Here is a 14,093-nt window from a genome sequence, read left to right on the forward strand (position 1 = left end):
ATTCTGGTTAATTAGGACACAGCGAGATAGTACATTTTGGCTCAATTAAGCAGCTGCCCAGATCAGCCGAACTTTCATGGAAATAGTTGAAAAGGTATTAAAAAAGACAAACTACCATTCAGCTAAGTAACAAATTATATATTTAAATGAAATACAGAACAAATGAGAACCTTATCAATACTACTACATTATGATAAATTTGTGTATTGGTTCCTAGCACTTATTGATGGTATGTTGCCATGTTCTTTTGATTGTAAATGAACAAAATCAGTCCAGACACCTTCATACAATTCTTTCAATGATTGCATCCTGCGAATCTTCATTTTCATTGTAACATTCAAGACGATTGTCAATACCTTCAGATTCTTCGTAGTTCCTAACTTGTTGAAATAGTTTCTGGCATTTCCAAGGCTAAGTGCTTGAAACTGCTGTGAGCAGAACAATTCTAAGTTCTTACTCCTTGTGTCTTACTGCTTATTTCTCATCAGATATCAGTGACAAAATCATTGCTTTTTGAACACAAACACACGCAAATGATGCTATTTAAAAAGACTCTAAGCATAGTGTAGTGTCTAACAGCCACACAAGTTCACACACCTGACGCTGGCTAGAAACTGTTCAGCAGCGTTCTCCTACATGGTGTCCCAAATAATTAACCAATGGCTCAATTAACCGGAATCCACTGTGTATTTACAGTGTTTTCATTGTAATTAGTACGCAATGTAGTTTGAATAAGTTGCCCAATAGTTTGTAATAAATAATACATTATTTTAAATTATGCTCCTACTTTCATTTATAAAGCAGAAAAAATATACAGTTGATTCTAGTAGATTGGTCCATTGGTTAATTGCAGCAGCTGCTTATTTGGGACAACTCGTAAAAAGCTAAAACTGGTCAAGAAAATAGCCAGGATTTCCTTCGTTTATTTGGGACACTATGCTGCTTAGTTGGTGTAGGAGACTGTTGTGAACCTTGTGTGACCATTAGACAGGACACTGTGCTTAGAGCGAACAATTTTAAAATAACATCAGTTGTGTGTGCTTATATTCAAAAAGCACTGATTTTTGTCACATTATTTGGCAAGAAATAAGCAGGAAGGCAATTCAGAACTGTTTTGCTCACTCTGGTTTCAACTATTCAGGCTTGAAGATGCCAGAAACAGCTGTGAGTGAAAAATCAAGTGATTTCACTTCTTCAATAAGTTAGGAACTACAAAGAATCTGAAGGCTTCGACAATCATCGTGAATGTTAGGAAAATGAAGATTTAGATCCTGCTGTCGTTTATATCATTGTGTGAAGGCAGTCCATTATCTACACTAGGTGTCTGTGCTGATTTTGTTAATTTAATAGTTAATCAAAAGAACACAACAGTGTATAGGTGCCTTGAATCTCTCCAGCGTTGATAAATAGGAACTAATAAACAGTTTTATAGTCCTGTGGTATTATTGACAGCATTCCAGTTTGTTCTGTATTTAATTTAAGTACATAAGTTGTTACTCAGTTTGTCTTTATTTTATATATACCTTTTTAAATATTTCCATGAAAATTCAGCTAATTGGGCCAAAATGTATGGGTCCCGATTTGTTATATTAACTGAGATCCACTGTATAACTACAGAACTTGAACCCAATGAAGTCTATTATTTCTGAAACATGTTCATCATTGTTAGTTAAAGCATTAGTATTTTCCAAAAATGCATTTTTCTGTTTTTAAACCTCAATTTTGATCATCGTTCATCTAAATGCTAACATGTAACTTTTCCTTTAAAAATATTAATATGTAGTAATTTTGATTGTCTTTAACAATTGCTTAATTCATTTGAAAATTGACTTAATTGCTTATTTGGGATTATATTTTAAGAAAAGCATCTGTGATTGTTTTATTTTCTTGAAGGTTCAACTGTTCAGTGATATGCAGCAGTCTTCAAAGCTAATGAACAGTCAGATGATGCATACTGCTGATGAAATGTTTTTTACCAGACAATCTAACGTCAGAAATACAAATCTTGAGAATAATTTGACCATCGTATCAAATTCTGGTAAGCTGTTATTGTGCATTTTGTTAATATTTTAGCAAATTGCTTGAAACAATAAAGTCATTATTCATGGTTTGAAGCTGTGGGGGTGGGGATTGATCTGATGCAACTATTTACACACTCTTAATTGATTTCTTTACCTTGTAGGACAAAGAAAGCTGCTGTTTTCAGCAGCATTGCTTTTCCCAGGTGATATCTTGATTTCTCAAAACAAAGCTTTGATGATTATTTGGTTACTTAGCTTCCTAACATCAGCCTTTTGTTTGAGATGGAACAGTATGAGCCCAATGAAGATTAACTTCAGCTTACTAATTTGGTCTTTTCCTTTACTTAGGGGTTTAATATGTGTAAAATCTAGTTTAGAATTACTGAGGATTTGGGGAATGAAGTAGTTGAACAGATCTTGGAGAGTCAAGCCTAATGCCTAAAAATTGAGATCATCCCAGAGATGACAACAATCCTGTACAGGATGGTAAATCCTGTATTGGTTTAGGAGTGGGAAAGGGAGTTTAAGTGACATGCAACTAGATACTCATAATGGCCATTGGGTACAGAGTGTAAGTACCTCACAAAGTGGTTGCCTATTTGATGTTTGGTCTTGCCAACGTAGAGGAAGCACAATGAGAGCACTGAAAGCAGTAGATGGGACTAGAGGAAGTACTCGTGAATATCCACCTGGAAGGGCTGTTGAGGTCCAGTGCTCCCTACAGAAAGGAGAAGGGATGGTGGAGGGAAAGATGTGACTGGTAGCAGGATTCTGGCAGAAATGCCTAGAAATGTTTCAAATGGTGCAGTGGTGACTTATTGTTATAGCTCACAAGGCAATCATCAATTATCCTGGTTCAGAGCTACCACAACTGAAACCTGTCACCACAGACTCTGCAATAAGTAACATTGTTTCTTTAGAACCTATAGACTCTGGACTACAGACCACCCTGCGGGTAGTGCAGAAGTTGAAGGCTCGGGAAACATCTCCATTGCCTTTGATTACATGGCTGCTGGGCAGGGCTGCAAGTAAAATTGAAATGCAAAGACCTAAGGCCCACCTCTCAACCAGTCTCCTTTCTAATGTATAGTCTCAAGATTGCAGTACCAGAGGGAGATCAGGGAATGTTCGTACTCTGCTTCACAGAGATGTGACTCTGCACTCTGGACACAGCAGATCTGCCTAAGGATTTCACCTTCCACTGCATGGACCAGATGATGTTGTTGGGTAAAGGCAGAGGCAGTGCTGTCTCAGTCCTGCTCCCCAAACCTGGAACATCTGGCAGTCAAGTGTCATCTATTCTCTCTGCCAAGGGAGTTTGCAGCTATCATTTTGATGACCATGTAAACCCCGGTAAATGTCAATTAACACTAAAGGAGCTGAGCATGATCAACAGTCTTGAGACAGCACGCCCTGATGATTATGGAGGACTTCAACCAGGCCAGCTTGAAGAAATCTCTGATAAACTACTACATGTCATGTGTGGAACCAGAGGAGCCAACACACTTGATCACCATTACACCACCATCAAGAATACTTACTGTGCCATACCACACCTGTATTTTGGCAAGTCCAATCATCTGGCTGTACTTCTCCTAACATACAGGCAGAAGTTGACTCCAGCACCAGTGGTGAGGTCCACAAAAGTATAGAGCACTTGACTGCTTTGAAATGGTGGACTGGACTATATTCGGAGATTCATCTTTGGATCTGAATGAATATGCTAGTTATCACCAACTTCATCAAGAACTCTGTGGATAAATCAAAAGATTTGCAATCATCTGAAGGCTAGATCATGACCAGTGATCCAAAACCCTACAAGAAGTCTAGTTATGACCTATGGAGAGCGAAAACGTAATTCCATGTAAAGTGAGAGACACAATCAAAGGCATGACACTTGTGGCAGGGTGTGCATGACACAACTTCCTATGAGGCAAAACATAATCACATAAATGGCTGTGATATTTCACTCCTTAATAAGCTCAATGCCTTTTATGTGTGCTTTGACAGGAAGGATAAAACTACACCTGTGCTAGTCCCCACAGTGTCTGGCAACCCTGTGGAAGTGGAAGACTGGATTGACACAAAGGTTGGTGATGTGGATAGTGTACAAGGTTACAATGGAATATAGACAGGATACAGAGTGGACTGAGAAGTGGTAGATGAAGTTCAGTCCAGAAAAGTGTGAAGTGTGCACTTTGGAAGGTCAAACTTGAAAGCAGAGTACAATTGGCAAAATTCTTAGCAGTGTGGAGGAAAAGATGGATCTTGTGGCCCAAATCCACAGATCCCTCAGAGTTACCACACAAGTTGATAGGGTGGTATGATGTATTAGGCTTCATTAGTTGGGTGAAAGAGTTGAAGAGCCGCAAGGTTATGTTGCAGCTCCGTAAAGCTCTGGTTAGATCACACTTAGAGTATTGTATTCATTTCTGGTTCTTCATTATAGGAAGGATATGGAAGCTTCAGAGAAGGTGCAAAGGAGATTTACTAGGATGCTCTCTGGATTATGGAACATGTCTTAAATGGAAAGGTTGAGTGAGCTTGGGTTTCTTCCCTCTGGAATAAGAAGGATGAGAGGATTACTTGAAGGATATACATAAAATTATAAGAGGCATAGATAGAGTGGGCAGCCACTGCTTTTTACCCAGGGTGGCAGTGGCTAATATGAGAGGGCATCCTTGTAAGATGATTGGAGAAAAGTTTAGGGGAGATGTCAGACAGTTTTTTTTAAAAAAACTGTGTAATAAGTGCCTGGAATGCACTGCTTGATGTGGTGGTAGAGGCAGATACATTAGGGACATTTAAGATTAGCACATGGATGAAAGAAAAATGGAGGGTTATGGGCTAAGTAGGTGGGAGAGGTTAGATTGATCATGGAGTAGGTTTATATAGGCCAGCACAATATTGTGAGCCAAAGTGTCTGTGTTTTCTATGTTCTGTATGTGGTTATTATCTGACTAATTTCAAGGTACAGTTATTTACTTCTGCCTCCAATTTCTCCAAAAATGTGTCTGGGGAATGAGTTAGGTGAGCCATGTCAATGCCATGGAAATAGAAGTGATGTGGGTCAAGGGAAATTGCTATGTTCATGTTTTAATATGAAACTATCATTTGCTTAGCTCGGGTTGAGTGTTTAGGAACTTTTGTTATTCATCTTGTTATACAACCATAACAACACAAGTAACTCAACACCATCTCATACAAAGCAATTTGCTTGATCTACTTTTAGACTATGTATTAGTGTATACGATGACTGCTGTATTTGTAGTCAACAGCATTGAAGCAACTCAGCAACGTTACTTCAACAGCATCTTTCTTCTCTCTGGCCATGTATTGGTAGAAGGCAATGACATTAATAATTTGGAAATACCTGCATCATGTTACACACCCTGACTTGGATATATGTTTATCTTCCTTCACAGAATATAAATTTCCCAGAACTATCCAAAAATATAGTTTACTTACTATATTTTACATTCTTGTAAGGCAGTTTGCCCACTATTAGCAGAATAGACTGTGAAGAGAATAAAATTTAGCCTGGCTGCATAAAAGTTAATTGGAATGATTACTCTGACCTAAGTGTAGGCATTGGTGAAAATGTTTTTCCCTCTACCCCCATCTCCTCTGCCCCCCTCTCTATTATTATCCAATTCTGTTTTGGTTTTTAATATCTAAAATGTGTATGAAAATTAATGAATGCAAATATATCTAACTTTAATATATCTTATAGTCACTTAAAACCTTGAGCAAAAACATGTTGTCACTTTGAAAGTATTGTTTAGCCTGTAGAATACTTTTGTAGTTACTTAATTTTAAGCAGACTTAAAAATATTTAACCAGATTAGGTAACTTGAGGAGAAGATTAACTATAGCAGGAAAAAGTTGTAGAATAGTTGAATGAATTCCAAATGTATTCTTCTCTACCTTAATTTACATAATGAAAGCAGTAAATTTGATGCCTTTGGAGAAGTCATGACAGACTGTTATGGAAACTTTTTGTTTTGTTGAGGGACTTTGCGATTGTTGCTAGAGAAACCTTTTTACTATTGGTTCAGTTTATGGAAGAGAGCAATTGAAGTGGATTTTAAGCATTTTAGATTCACTTCATGTTACAGTACCACCATTATGGCACTTACTAGAGCTTTCTTTAATGATACATTTCAACTCATTTTTGCTCGGATGCTCTTTACCAAAGTAATGAACTCATAAACTGCTCAGAAACACAGATACTATCCAATGAACTGTACATATATTTTCAGTTACTTGCATTTTTTTCTAGGTAGTTCATAGCAAAACGGTGCTAAATGTATATTGGGATGGATCTTGTATTAGTAATTACATAAAGCTATCAACAAGTGACAGCAGCATGGGAATTCCCTTGCATGTGTAAATCATGTCAGAAATTCTGAAGTTCTTTTGAGTAATCCATCCTTCCTCTACAGCTATGCAGTTTTCTGTATACTTTACTGTGGGCAAGGAATCTTTTGATCTCAAAATATTGATGCAGTTACAAAGAATTGTTAGTGCCTATATGTCATTTGGAGCAAATTTAAAAATATACACATTCTGAGATGTACGTATTATCAAAGACTGGCAAATTTCTACAGGTGAGCTGTGGAGAGCATTCTGACTGGTTGCATCACTGTCTGCTATGGAGGGGCCACAGTACAGGATTAGAAAAACTTGCAGAGGGTTGTAATCTCAGCCAGCTCCGGCATGGGCATGAGACTCCCCAGTGTTGAGGACATCTTCAAAAGGCAATGCCTCTAAAGCGCAGCATCTATCATTCGGGACTCCCGTCACCCAGGGTATGCCTTCTTCTCATTGCTGCCATCAGGGAGGAAGTACAGGAGCCTGAAGACACAGACTCAATGTTTTAGGAATAGTGTTTTCCACTCTATCATCAAATTTCTGAATGGAGGGTGAACCAACTAATGAATACTACACTATTTTTGCTCTCATTTTGCACTTATTTTTTAAATTTGTATTTTTTGTAATTTATATTATTTTTCTGTATTGCTTTGTACTACTGCCGCAAAGCAATAAATTTCACAACATATGTCAGTGATATTAAACCTGAATCTCATTAATCCTTGGTTGAACACAACCATGGCAAGGGAAGGCATGTTTGCTGAACCATACTTCTCAGCAAGTTATCCACACTTACAAAGACTAGTTTATTTCATATGTTTGTGTGTGTGCGCACGCTTTGTTGGGTGAGTGGGAGGGGAGAGGATATTCTTGCATCACCTCATATCTGTTGTCCAGAATATTAAACCCAAGTCCCTTGATTCTTGAACAATCTGCTAATGAATGCAGCTTCCTTCTATCCTTTAAATCAATCATGTTCTTGTGCATCTCTGTTATTTCTTCTTTAAGCTTTTTTGCACCAATGTGAACAACCTGAGCTTCCCCATGAATTTCCTCATCCATGAAATTGTTCATTTTAAATATGCTCATTCTAGTATATCCCATCTTTCTTCGTCAGGTGGTCCACATTGAATGCAACTGTTGTTATGTTTAAACTAATGGTTTATAAAATTCAACATAACTTCTCAGAATGTGTACAGTCGGCACTCCTTATCCTCAAGGGATTGGTTCCGGGACCCCTCGCGGATACCAAAAACGTGGATGCTCAAGTCCCTCATTCAACCCGTCTCAATGCGGTGGATCTTAGGACCCAGCGGAACCCCAGACCTTATTTAACCTGTCTCAGTGCGGTGGACATTAGGACCCAGCCGTGGAGCTCTGAATCCGCAGTGTTTCTGTTCACAAAAATAATGATCACGATTGAAAATACAGTGGAAATAATAAAGTGATCGGAAAGAGGTGAAACGCCATCGGTCATTGGAAAAGCGTTAGGCTACAGTGGGTCAACGATCAGAACAATTTTAAAGGATAAAGTGAGAAAGGCCCTGCCCCAATGAAAGCTGCAGTTATTACTAACCAACGCAGTGGTTTAATTATTGGGTTTTGGGTTTTTGATCCTCCACATCAACCAGGCACAGATGGAGAGCGCACTCGGAAGTGGTTCGTCACTGGATCAAACTCGGTAACTTCCCGAGCCCAGCACTGAAATATACGTTCTTAAGTGTTTTATATGCATAGAAAGGTTAAAATATGGTTTCCGGTGATGTCATTGTCGAGAATGGCAGCTTAAGTCACTAGCTCCTTCGGAAAAACGCGTATTAAGCCCCGTTAACCCATCAAATATAATATTTTTCGAAAAATATTTGAACTGAAAAGAGGGGCAAGAATGGGGAAAAGAAATGGAAATTTAAAAAGCAACACTGTGGAGTGAGCGGCTCTCCTACCCGACCGCGTGCTAGTGAGGCGGCTGCTGGGCCTCGTTCAGACGAAGCGGCAAATATGTTCGAAATCCTGAAAGAGATAAGGGAGTTCCAGAAAGAAATAGAGCAGCAGCTCTGTGATATTAAGGCAGGGCTCACCAGTGCCAATCAAAAAATAGCGGTGGCAGACACTCGAATTGAGAAGGTAGAAGATCGTGTTCAAAACGTGGAATGGATACTGAGCAAGACAGTAAAAATAATACATCACCAAGAAGGTAAACTGCTTGACCTGAAGGGAAGATCACGGCGGAAAAATAACAGAATCTACAACGTTCCGGAAGGAGCGGAGGGCTCGTCTATGACGGAGTTGGTCAGAAAGTTACTGCAGGACGCGTTGGATCTTTCCCCGGCTATGAAGCTGGAAGTCGAAAGAGCCCACTGCGCGTTAGTCCCAAAACCTACCCAGGATAGAAAGCCACGCTCAATAATAATTAAATTCCTTCGGTACAGCACCAAGGTGGAAATTCTACGAAGGGCCTGGGGTAAGAAGAGAGTGTTTTTAGAGGATAAAATATTTCGACCAAGATTACCCCCCCCCCCCCCCCCCCCACGGTCCTCCAGAAACGCAAAGAATACTCTGAAGTAAAGCGAGTACTAAATCAAAATAAGATTAGATTTCAAACTCCGTACCCTGCTAAACTTGGAGTGTTTTATGACAACGGGACGTGGTTGTACCACACAGTGGAAGAGGTGACTACAGACATGAAGGCCAGAGGGTTGCCCATCAGCATGACCAAAACGAGGGAAAGCCTGACTGAAGAATTATCCTGCTCCACTTGGGAAATAATGCGAGAATCGAGAAGGCAGGAGACGGGAGGAGGCTGAGAGAAATATATCAGGAAGAGACCGGAAGTTTCCCAAAGACAGTCCTCACCCCCTTCAGAAGAGCCATAACGAGGTCAGCGGGAGACGCTCATGGAGTGAGTACTGTTTTAGATTCGCTCCATAACCTTTACTTTTTTTAACCTTTGATCACCTTATTCAACTTATTTTCACCTACACCAAAAGGTTCTAGCTATTTTTTTTGGACTTATCGTTAAGAGTTTATTGTGAATTTTTGAAGATATGTACTCAGAAATGGCTCTTAGATCTAAAGGACGAGAACCTGGGCGGAACCCGAACGGTAATGGAAAGAAGCAAGCTCATCCGCAACGCACTGAATTAACTTACGAATTGTTATTGGAGGTTTTGGATAAAAAATTTGATGAGCAACAACAAATTTTTAAACAAGATATAAAGGCTTTTCAAGATTATATGGATAAGACGGATTCAGTAATTAACCAGCAGCAAGTTCTTATCGCATCTCTGCAAGAAGACGCTTGGAAACGAGATTTGATAATTGAAAAATTGCAACAGGACTTACTTTCAACTACTAAACTGGTGGAAACACTTAAAACCAAGAGTGTCGACTTTGAGAATCGGTCCAGAAGACAGAACCTACGTATACTTGGTCTCCCAGAAGGTATCGAAAAAGACGACCCCAGGGAGTATTTTGCTCAACTTTTAAAGGATGCGTTCCTGTCTGTTTTCCCAGACAGCCCGCCGTTACGTGATCGCGCGCATAGAATTATGTGTCGATCACCGAGTGCTTCAGCTAAACCTTTGGTTGTAATTGTCTGGTTCCATTATGTACATATTAAAGAGCAACTTATTTGTGTGGCTCGACGTGTAGGTATGATTAAATTTCAAGATCACAACTTCTGCTTAGTGGAAGATTTTAGTCCTGAGGTAGTGAGAACACAGCTTCTTTTTAAACCGCTGATGTCTGAATGTTATGAGAAAAATTTAAAACCAGCGCTCTTATACCCTGCGAAGCTCAGAATCTCCTCGCCGGGTTTTTCTTTCTACATTTGAAGCGAGAAGTTTTCTGAATGAGAACTTCCCTACTGCTACGGGCTCTAAGGCCAAATGAATGAGTGATTTTGATCGTGTAAGATGGTTTTTGATCCTCCAAACCAGATTTTGTTTCTGGTTGTTGGTGTAGGTTTACTCTACACTTTATACTCAAGTTAAAGTGTTCTTTCGACATATTAATCATTTTGTTTTACACAATTTAACCATTATACTGTATCGCTGACTATTTTCTGTTCCTTCGAAGGTGTATTTTTAATCCTTCGAAGGTGAATACTTTTTTTACTAAGATGGTGGTTTTTTGATAAAACATTTTTGGTGTTTTTTAAGATGGCGCTTTTTTTTCTCTTGTCTTCTTCCTACAATGCATCGCTTATTACAGTTTAAATTTTTTTTTTGGTTTGTTTGGGTTTTAACCCGATTTATAAGTTTTTAGTGATTACATTTTCTTCGTTTTTTTTTCTACTACCAATTATATTAAGAAGTCTGGTTCTAGTATAGTGATTATAATTTTTAAAGTTTGGGTGTTTTTTTTATATATCCTTTAATATATGGAGTGGTCTTTCGCTGATATGGGGGTAGGGTTAGTTTCATTTTTTCTCTTTCCCAGCCTTTTTTTGGCTGTGGTTTTTTTTCTCTTTCTTGAGTGGGAGGGGGGTGGCCTTTTTTCTAAGTCTATATTCTTTCTATCAGTTTTTTTTTTAGTTTTTTCATTTGGGCTGATTTTGAACTACAAATATGTCCGCGATGTCGTCACTTCCGGGTTCGCTTTTTATTTTTGTTCTTCTTCCGGGGGCATGAGTTTCTAATTTGGTTAATCCTTTTTATACCAAAGGGTTGATCTTAGAACTATGGCTCAGACCATTAATTTTGTTTCTTGGAATACTAATGGTTTAAACCATCCGATTAAACGAAAGAAGATTTTCAAAGTATTCCAAAGACTTAATGCTCATATCATTTTTGTACAAGAAACTCATGTGAGGAAGGAGGACAACTACCGTAGATGTCGGATTATAAGCCGCTACTTTTTTCCCACATTTTGAACAGCTTTGAACACTGCGGCCTTTACTACGGTGCGGCTAATGCATGATTTTTTTTCATGCCGCCAAAAACATTTTGCCTCGTAACAGTAGACCAATAAAATTGATGAGTAGTTCACAGAGGTCCAATGAAATTGTACGATAAATCAAGCGCACTTTCACAATTAAATTATTGTAAATCAGTCATTTGTACTCACCCTCATCAACATGGAAAACACTCGAAGAAAAGCATTGTGCTGCCTTTATGGCAGTTATTTAGTTTATAATATTTTCGCTTAGTAATTCATTTTCTAGTTAAAGTTAGAAGTGTTTTAACTATATTTGTTTTCTGTACTACATCGCGGGATGCTATGACGTCACACCCGGTTTCGCCGCGTCTTGTGGGATACCGGTTTGCGATAAACGGGAAGGAGGGGGCGAGCACATTACGCGAGCGGCATTAGATCTGAGCGAACGCTGCTTTTAAGTTAAAGGCTATCAATAACTTTACCTGGTAGGCTGCAGTATATATATTTTTTACCAGTCGTTAGGAGATATTGGAATGTTGTTCAGTAAAAAAGTATACGCAACGTATATTTAAAAGTAGCCGCGTTACAGGCACGGTTCGAAAAAAAGCATTTGCAATATGTATTTGTTTATGTTACCATATGGATTTAATTAAAAGTTAAAAAATCCTCACGTGTAATATCTTTCTGTGTAAATATCTCATATTACAACGTTGGACACCTGCGGCCGAAAATCCGGTGCGGCCTGTACAACTACAAAATTGATTTTCTTTCTAAAATTAGAGCCAGCGGCTTTTAATCAGGTGCGCTCTGTAGTGCGAAATCTACGGTATTGCTTTTTTAGGTTTTGGCGGGGTCAACAATATCATTCGAATTCGAATGCCAAAGTAAAGGAAGTTTCAGTTTTTATTGACTCCTCTATTGCATTTGTCCAACATGATATCTTTTCGGATCCGAATGGTAGATTTTTGTTAATTACGGGTTTACTTTTTAATAAAAAGGTTGCTATGGTTAATGTCTATGCTCCAAATGTGGATTGTCCTGATTTTTTTAAGTCCTTATTTACTTCTTTACCTAATCTAAATGAACATAAGTTAATAATACGTGGTGATTTTAATTGTTGTTTAAATCCTTTGATGGACAAATCTATATCTACTCAGACTGTACCCAATAAGTCGGCCACTTGTATCAACTCTTTTTTGACTGATAATGGAATTTTTGATATTTGGAGATTTCGTCATCCTAAGGACAAAGAGTTTTCTTTTTTCTCACATGTTTATCATTCTTATTCGAGAATTGATTATTTTTGTATTGACTCTTGTTTGATTCCTTCGGTAAATGGCTGTTATTATGATAGTATAGCTATTTCGGACCATGCTCCGTTAAAACTTTCTGTTAAATTTATGGACACAGTTCATAATGCTAGACAATGGCGGTTTGATTCTACCTTATTGCAAGATCCGGACTTTATTAAATTTGTGAATGAACAGATCGATTTCTTCTTCTCAACCAACTCCACGGAAGATATTTCTTACGGAACACTTTGGGACACTTTTAAAGCATATATACGTGGACAGATTATTTCTTATTCTGTCGGTCTGAGAAAACGCATAAGGAAGGAAACTCTTTTATTGGTTGATAAAATTAAAGAGATTGACAAGAAATATTTGATTACTCCGAGTAAGGAGCTTTACAAACAAAGGGTTGAACTTCAAACAGAATATAGTTTATTACTTACATCTTCGATTGAAAATCAACTGATGAAGTCCAGATCTGATTTTTATATACATAGTGATAAATTGGGTAAACTATTAGCTAGTCAATTGAAGAATGCTTTGGTTAAACGTCAAATTACTAAAATCTGTCAGCAAAATGGGGATTTGACAATTAACCATGATGAGATAAATAAATCATTTCAAGATTTTTATACTTCCCTGTATCATTCTGAATTTCCTCAGGATTGCAGTGCCATGTGTGATTTTCTTGGGAAATTGAATTTCCCAAGATTATCACCAGATGATCTTTCAATATTGGAAACTCCTATGACTGATGCAGAAATCAGAGGGGTTATTTCTTCCATGAATTCCCTGGTCCGGATGGGTATACAGCAGAACTTTTTAAATGTTTTTCCGCTACTCTCTCTCCTTGGTTATATAAGGTTTTTGAAGAAGCAATTAGATTGGGCAATTTGCCACAATCTTTTTATAGAGCTTCTATTTCTTTAATATTGAAGAAAGATAAAGACCCTACTGATTGTGCATCCTATAGACCGATATCCTTACTGAATGTAGATTCCAAGATTTTTTCCAAGTTACTTGCATCCAGATTGGAGAAGGTATTACCCCAAATTATTTCGGAGGATCAAACCGGTTTTATTAAAAATCGTTATTTTTTTTTAATATTAGGAGGTTATTGAATATTGTGTATACTCCTTCACATATCTCAGAATGTGTTATTTCATTAGATGCGGAGAAAGCATTTGATAGAGTTGAATGGCCATACTTATTTAATGTGTTGGAGGTTTAATTTTAGTCCGACATTAATTTCCTGGATTAAACTGATTTATCATACCCCAGTAGCCTCGGTGTTTACTAATAATCAAAGATCTCCCTTTTTTCATTTATTTCGGGGCACTAGACAAGGCTGTCCTCTTAGTCCACTATTATTTGATATTGCTTTAGAACCCTTGGCAATTGCTATCAGAGAATCACAGGATATTCTTGGTATTAATCGTGGGAGAGATATTCATAAGTTATCTTTGTATGCAGATGATTTTTTATTATTTATTTCAAATCCTGAGAAATCTATTCCTGTAGTTTTATC

The 14,093-nt window shown here is 37.9% G+C and overlaps 1 protein-coding gene across 1 annotated transcript in view; it reads left to right on the top strand.

The window, feature by feature from the left end:
* The window catches only part of LOC140724871 (TOG array regulator of axonemal microtubules protein 1), a 73,514-nt gene that overhangs the window by 6,239 nt on the left and 53,182 nt on the right, over window positions 1-14,093 (top strand). The window contains exon 2 of the mRNA XM_073039601.1: window positions 1,894-2,038. Coding sequence (XP_072895702.1) covers window positions 1,894-2,038 — 145 coding nt within the window. The remainder of the gene's footprint in view (window positions 1-1,893; window positions 2,039-14,093) is intronic.

The sequence above is a fragment of the Hemitrygon akajei genome, chromosome 3 (genome assembly GCF_048418815.1).
Source record: "Hemitrygon akajei chromosome 3, sHemAka1.3, whole genome shotgun sequence".
NCBI lineage: Eukaryota > Metazoa > Chordata > Chondrichthyes > Myliobatiformes > Dasyatidae > Hemitrygon > Hemitrygon akajei.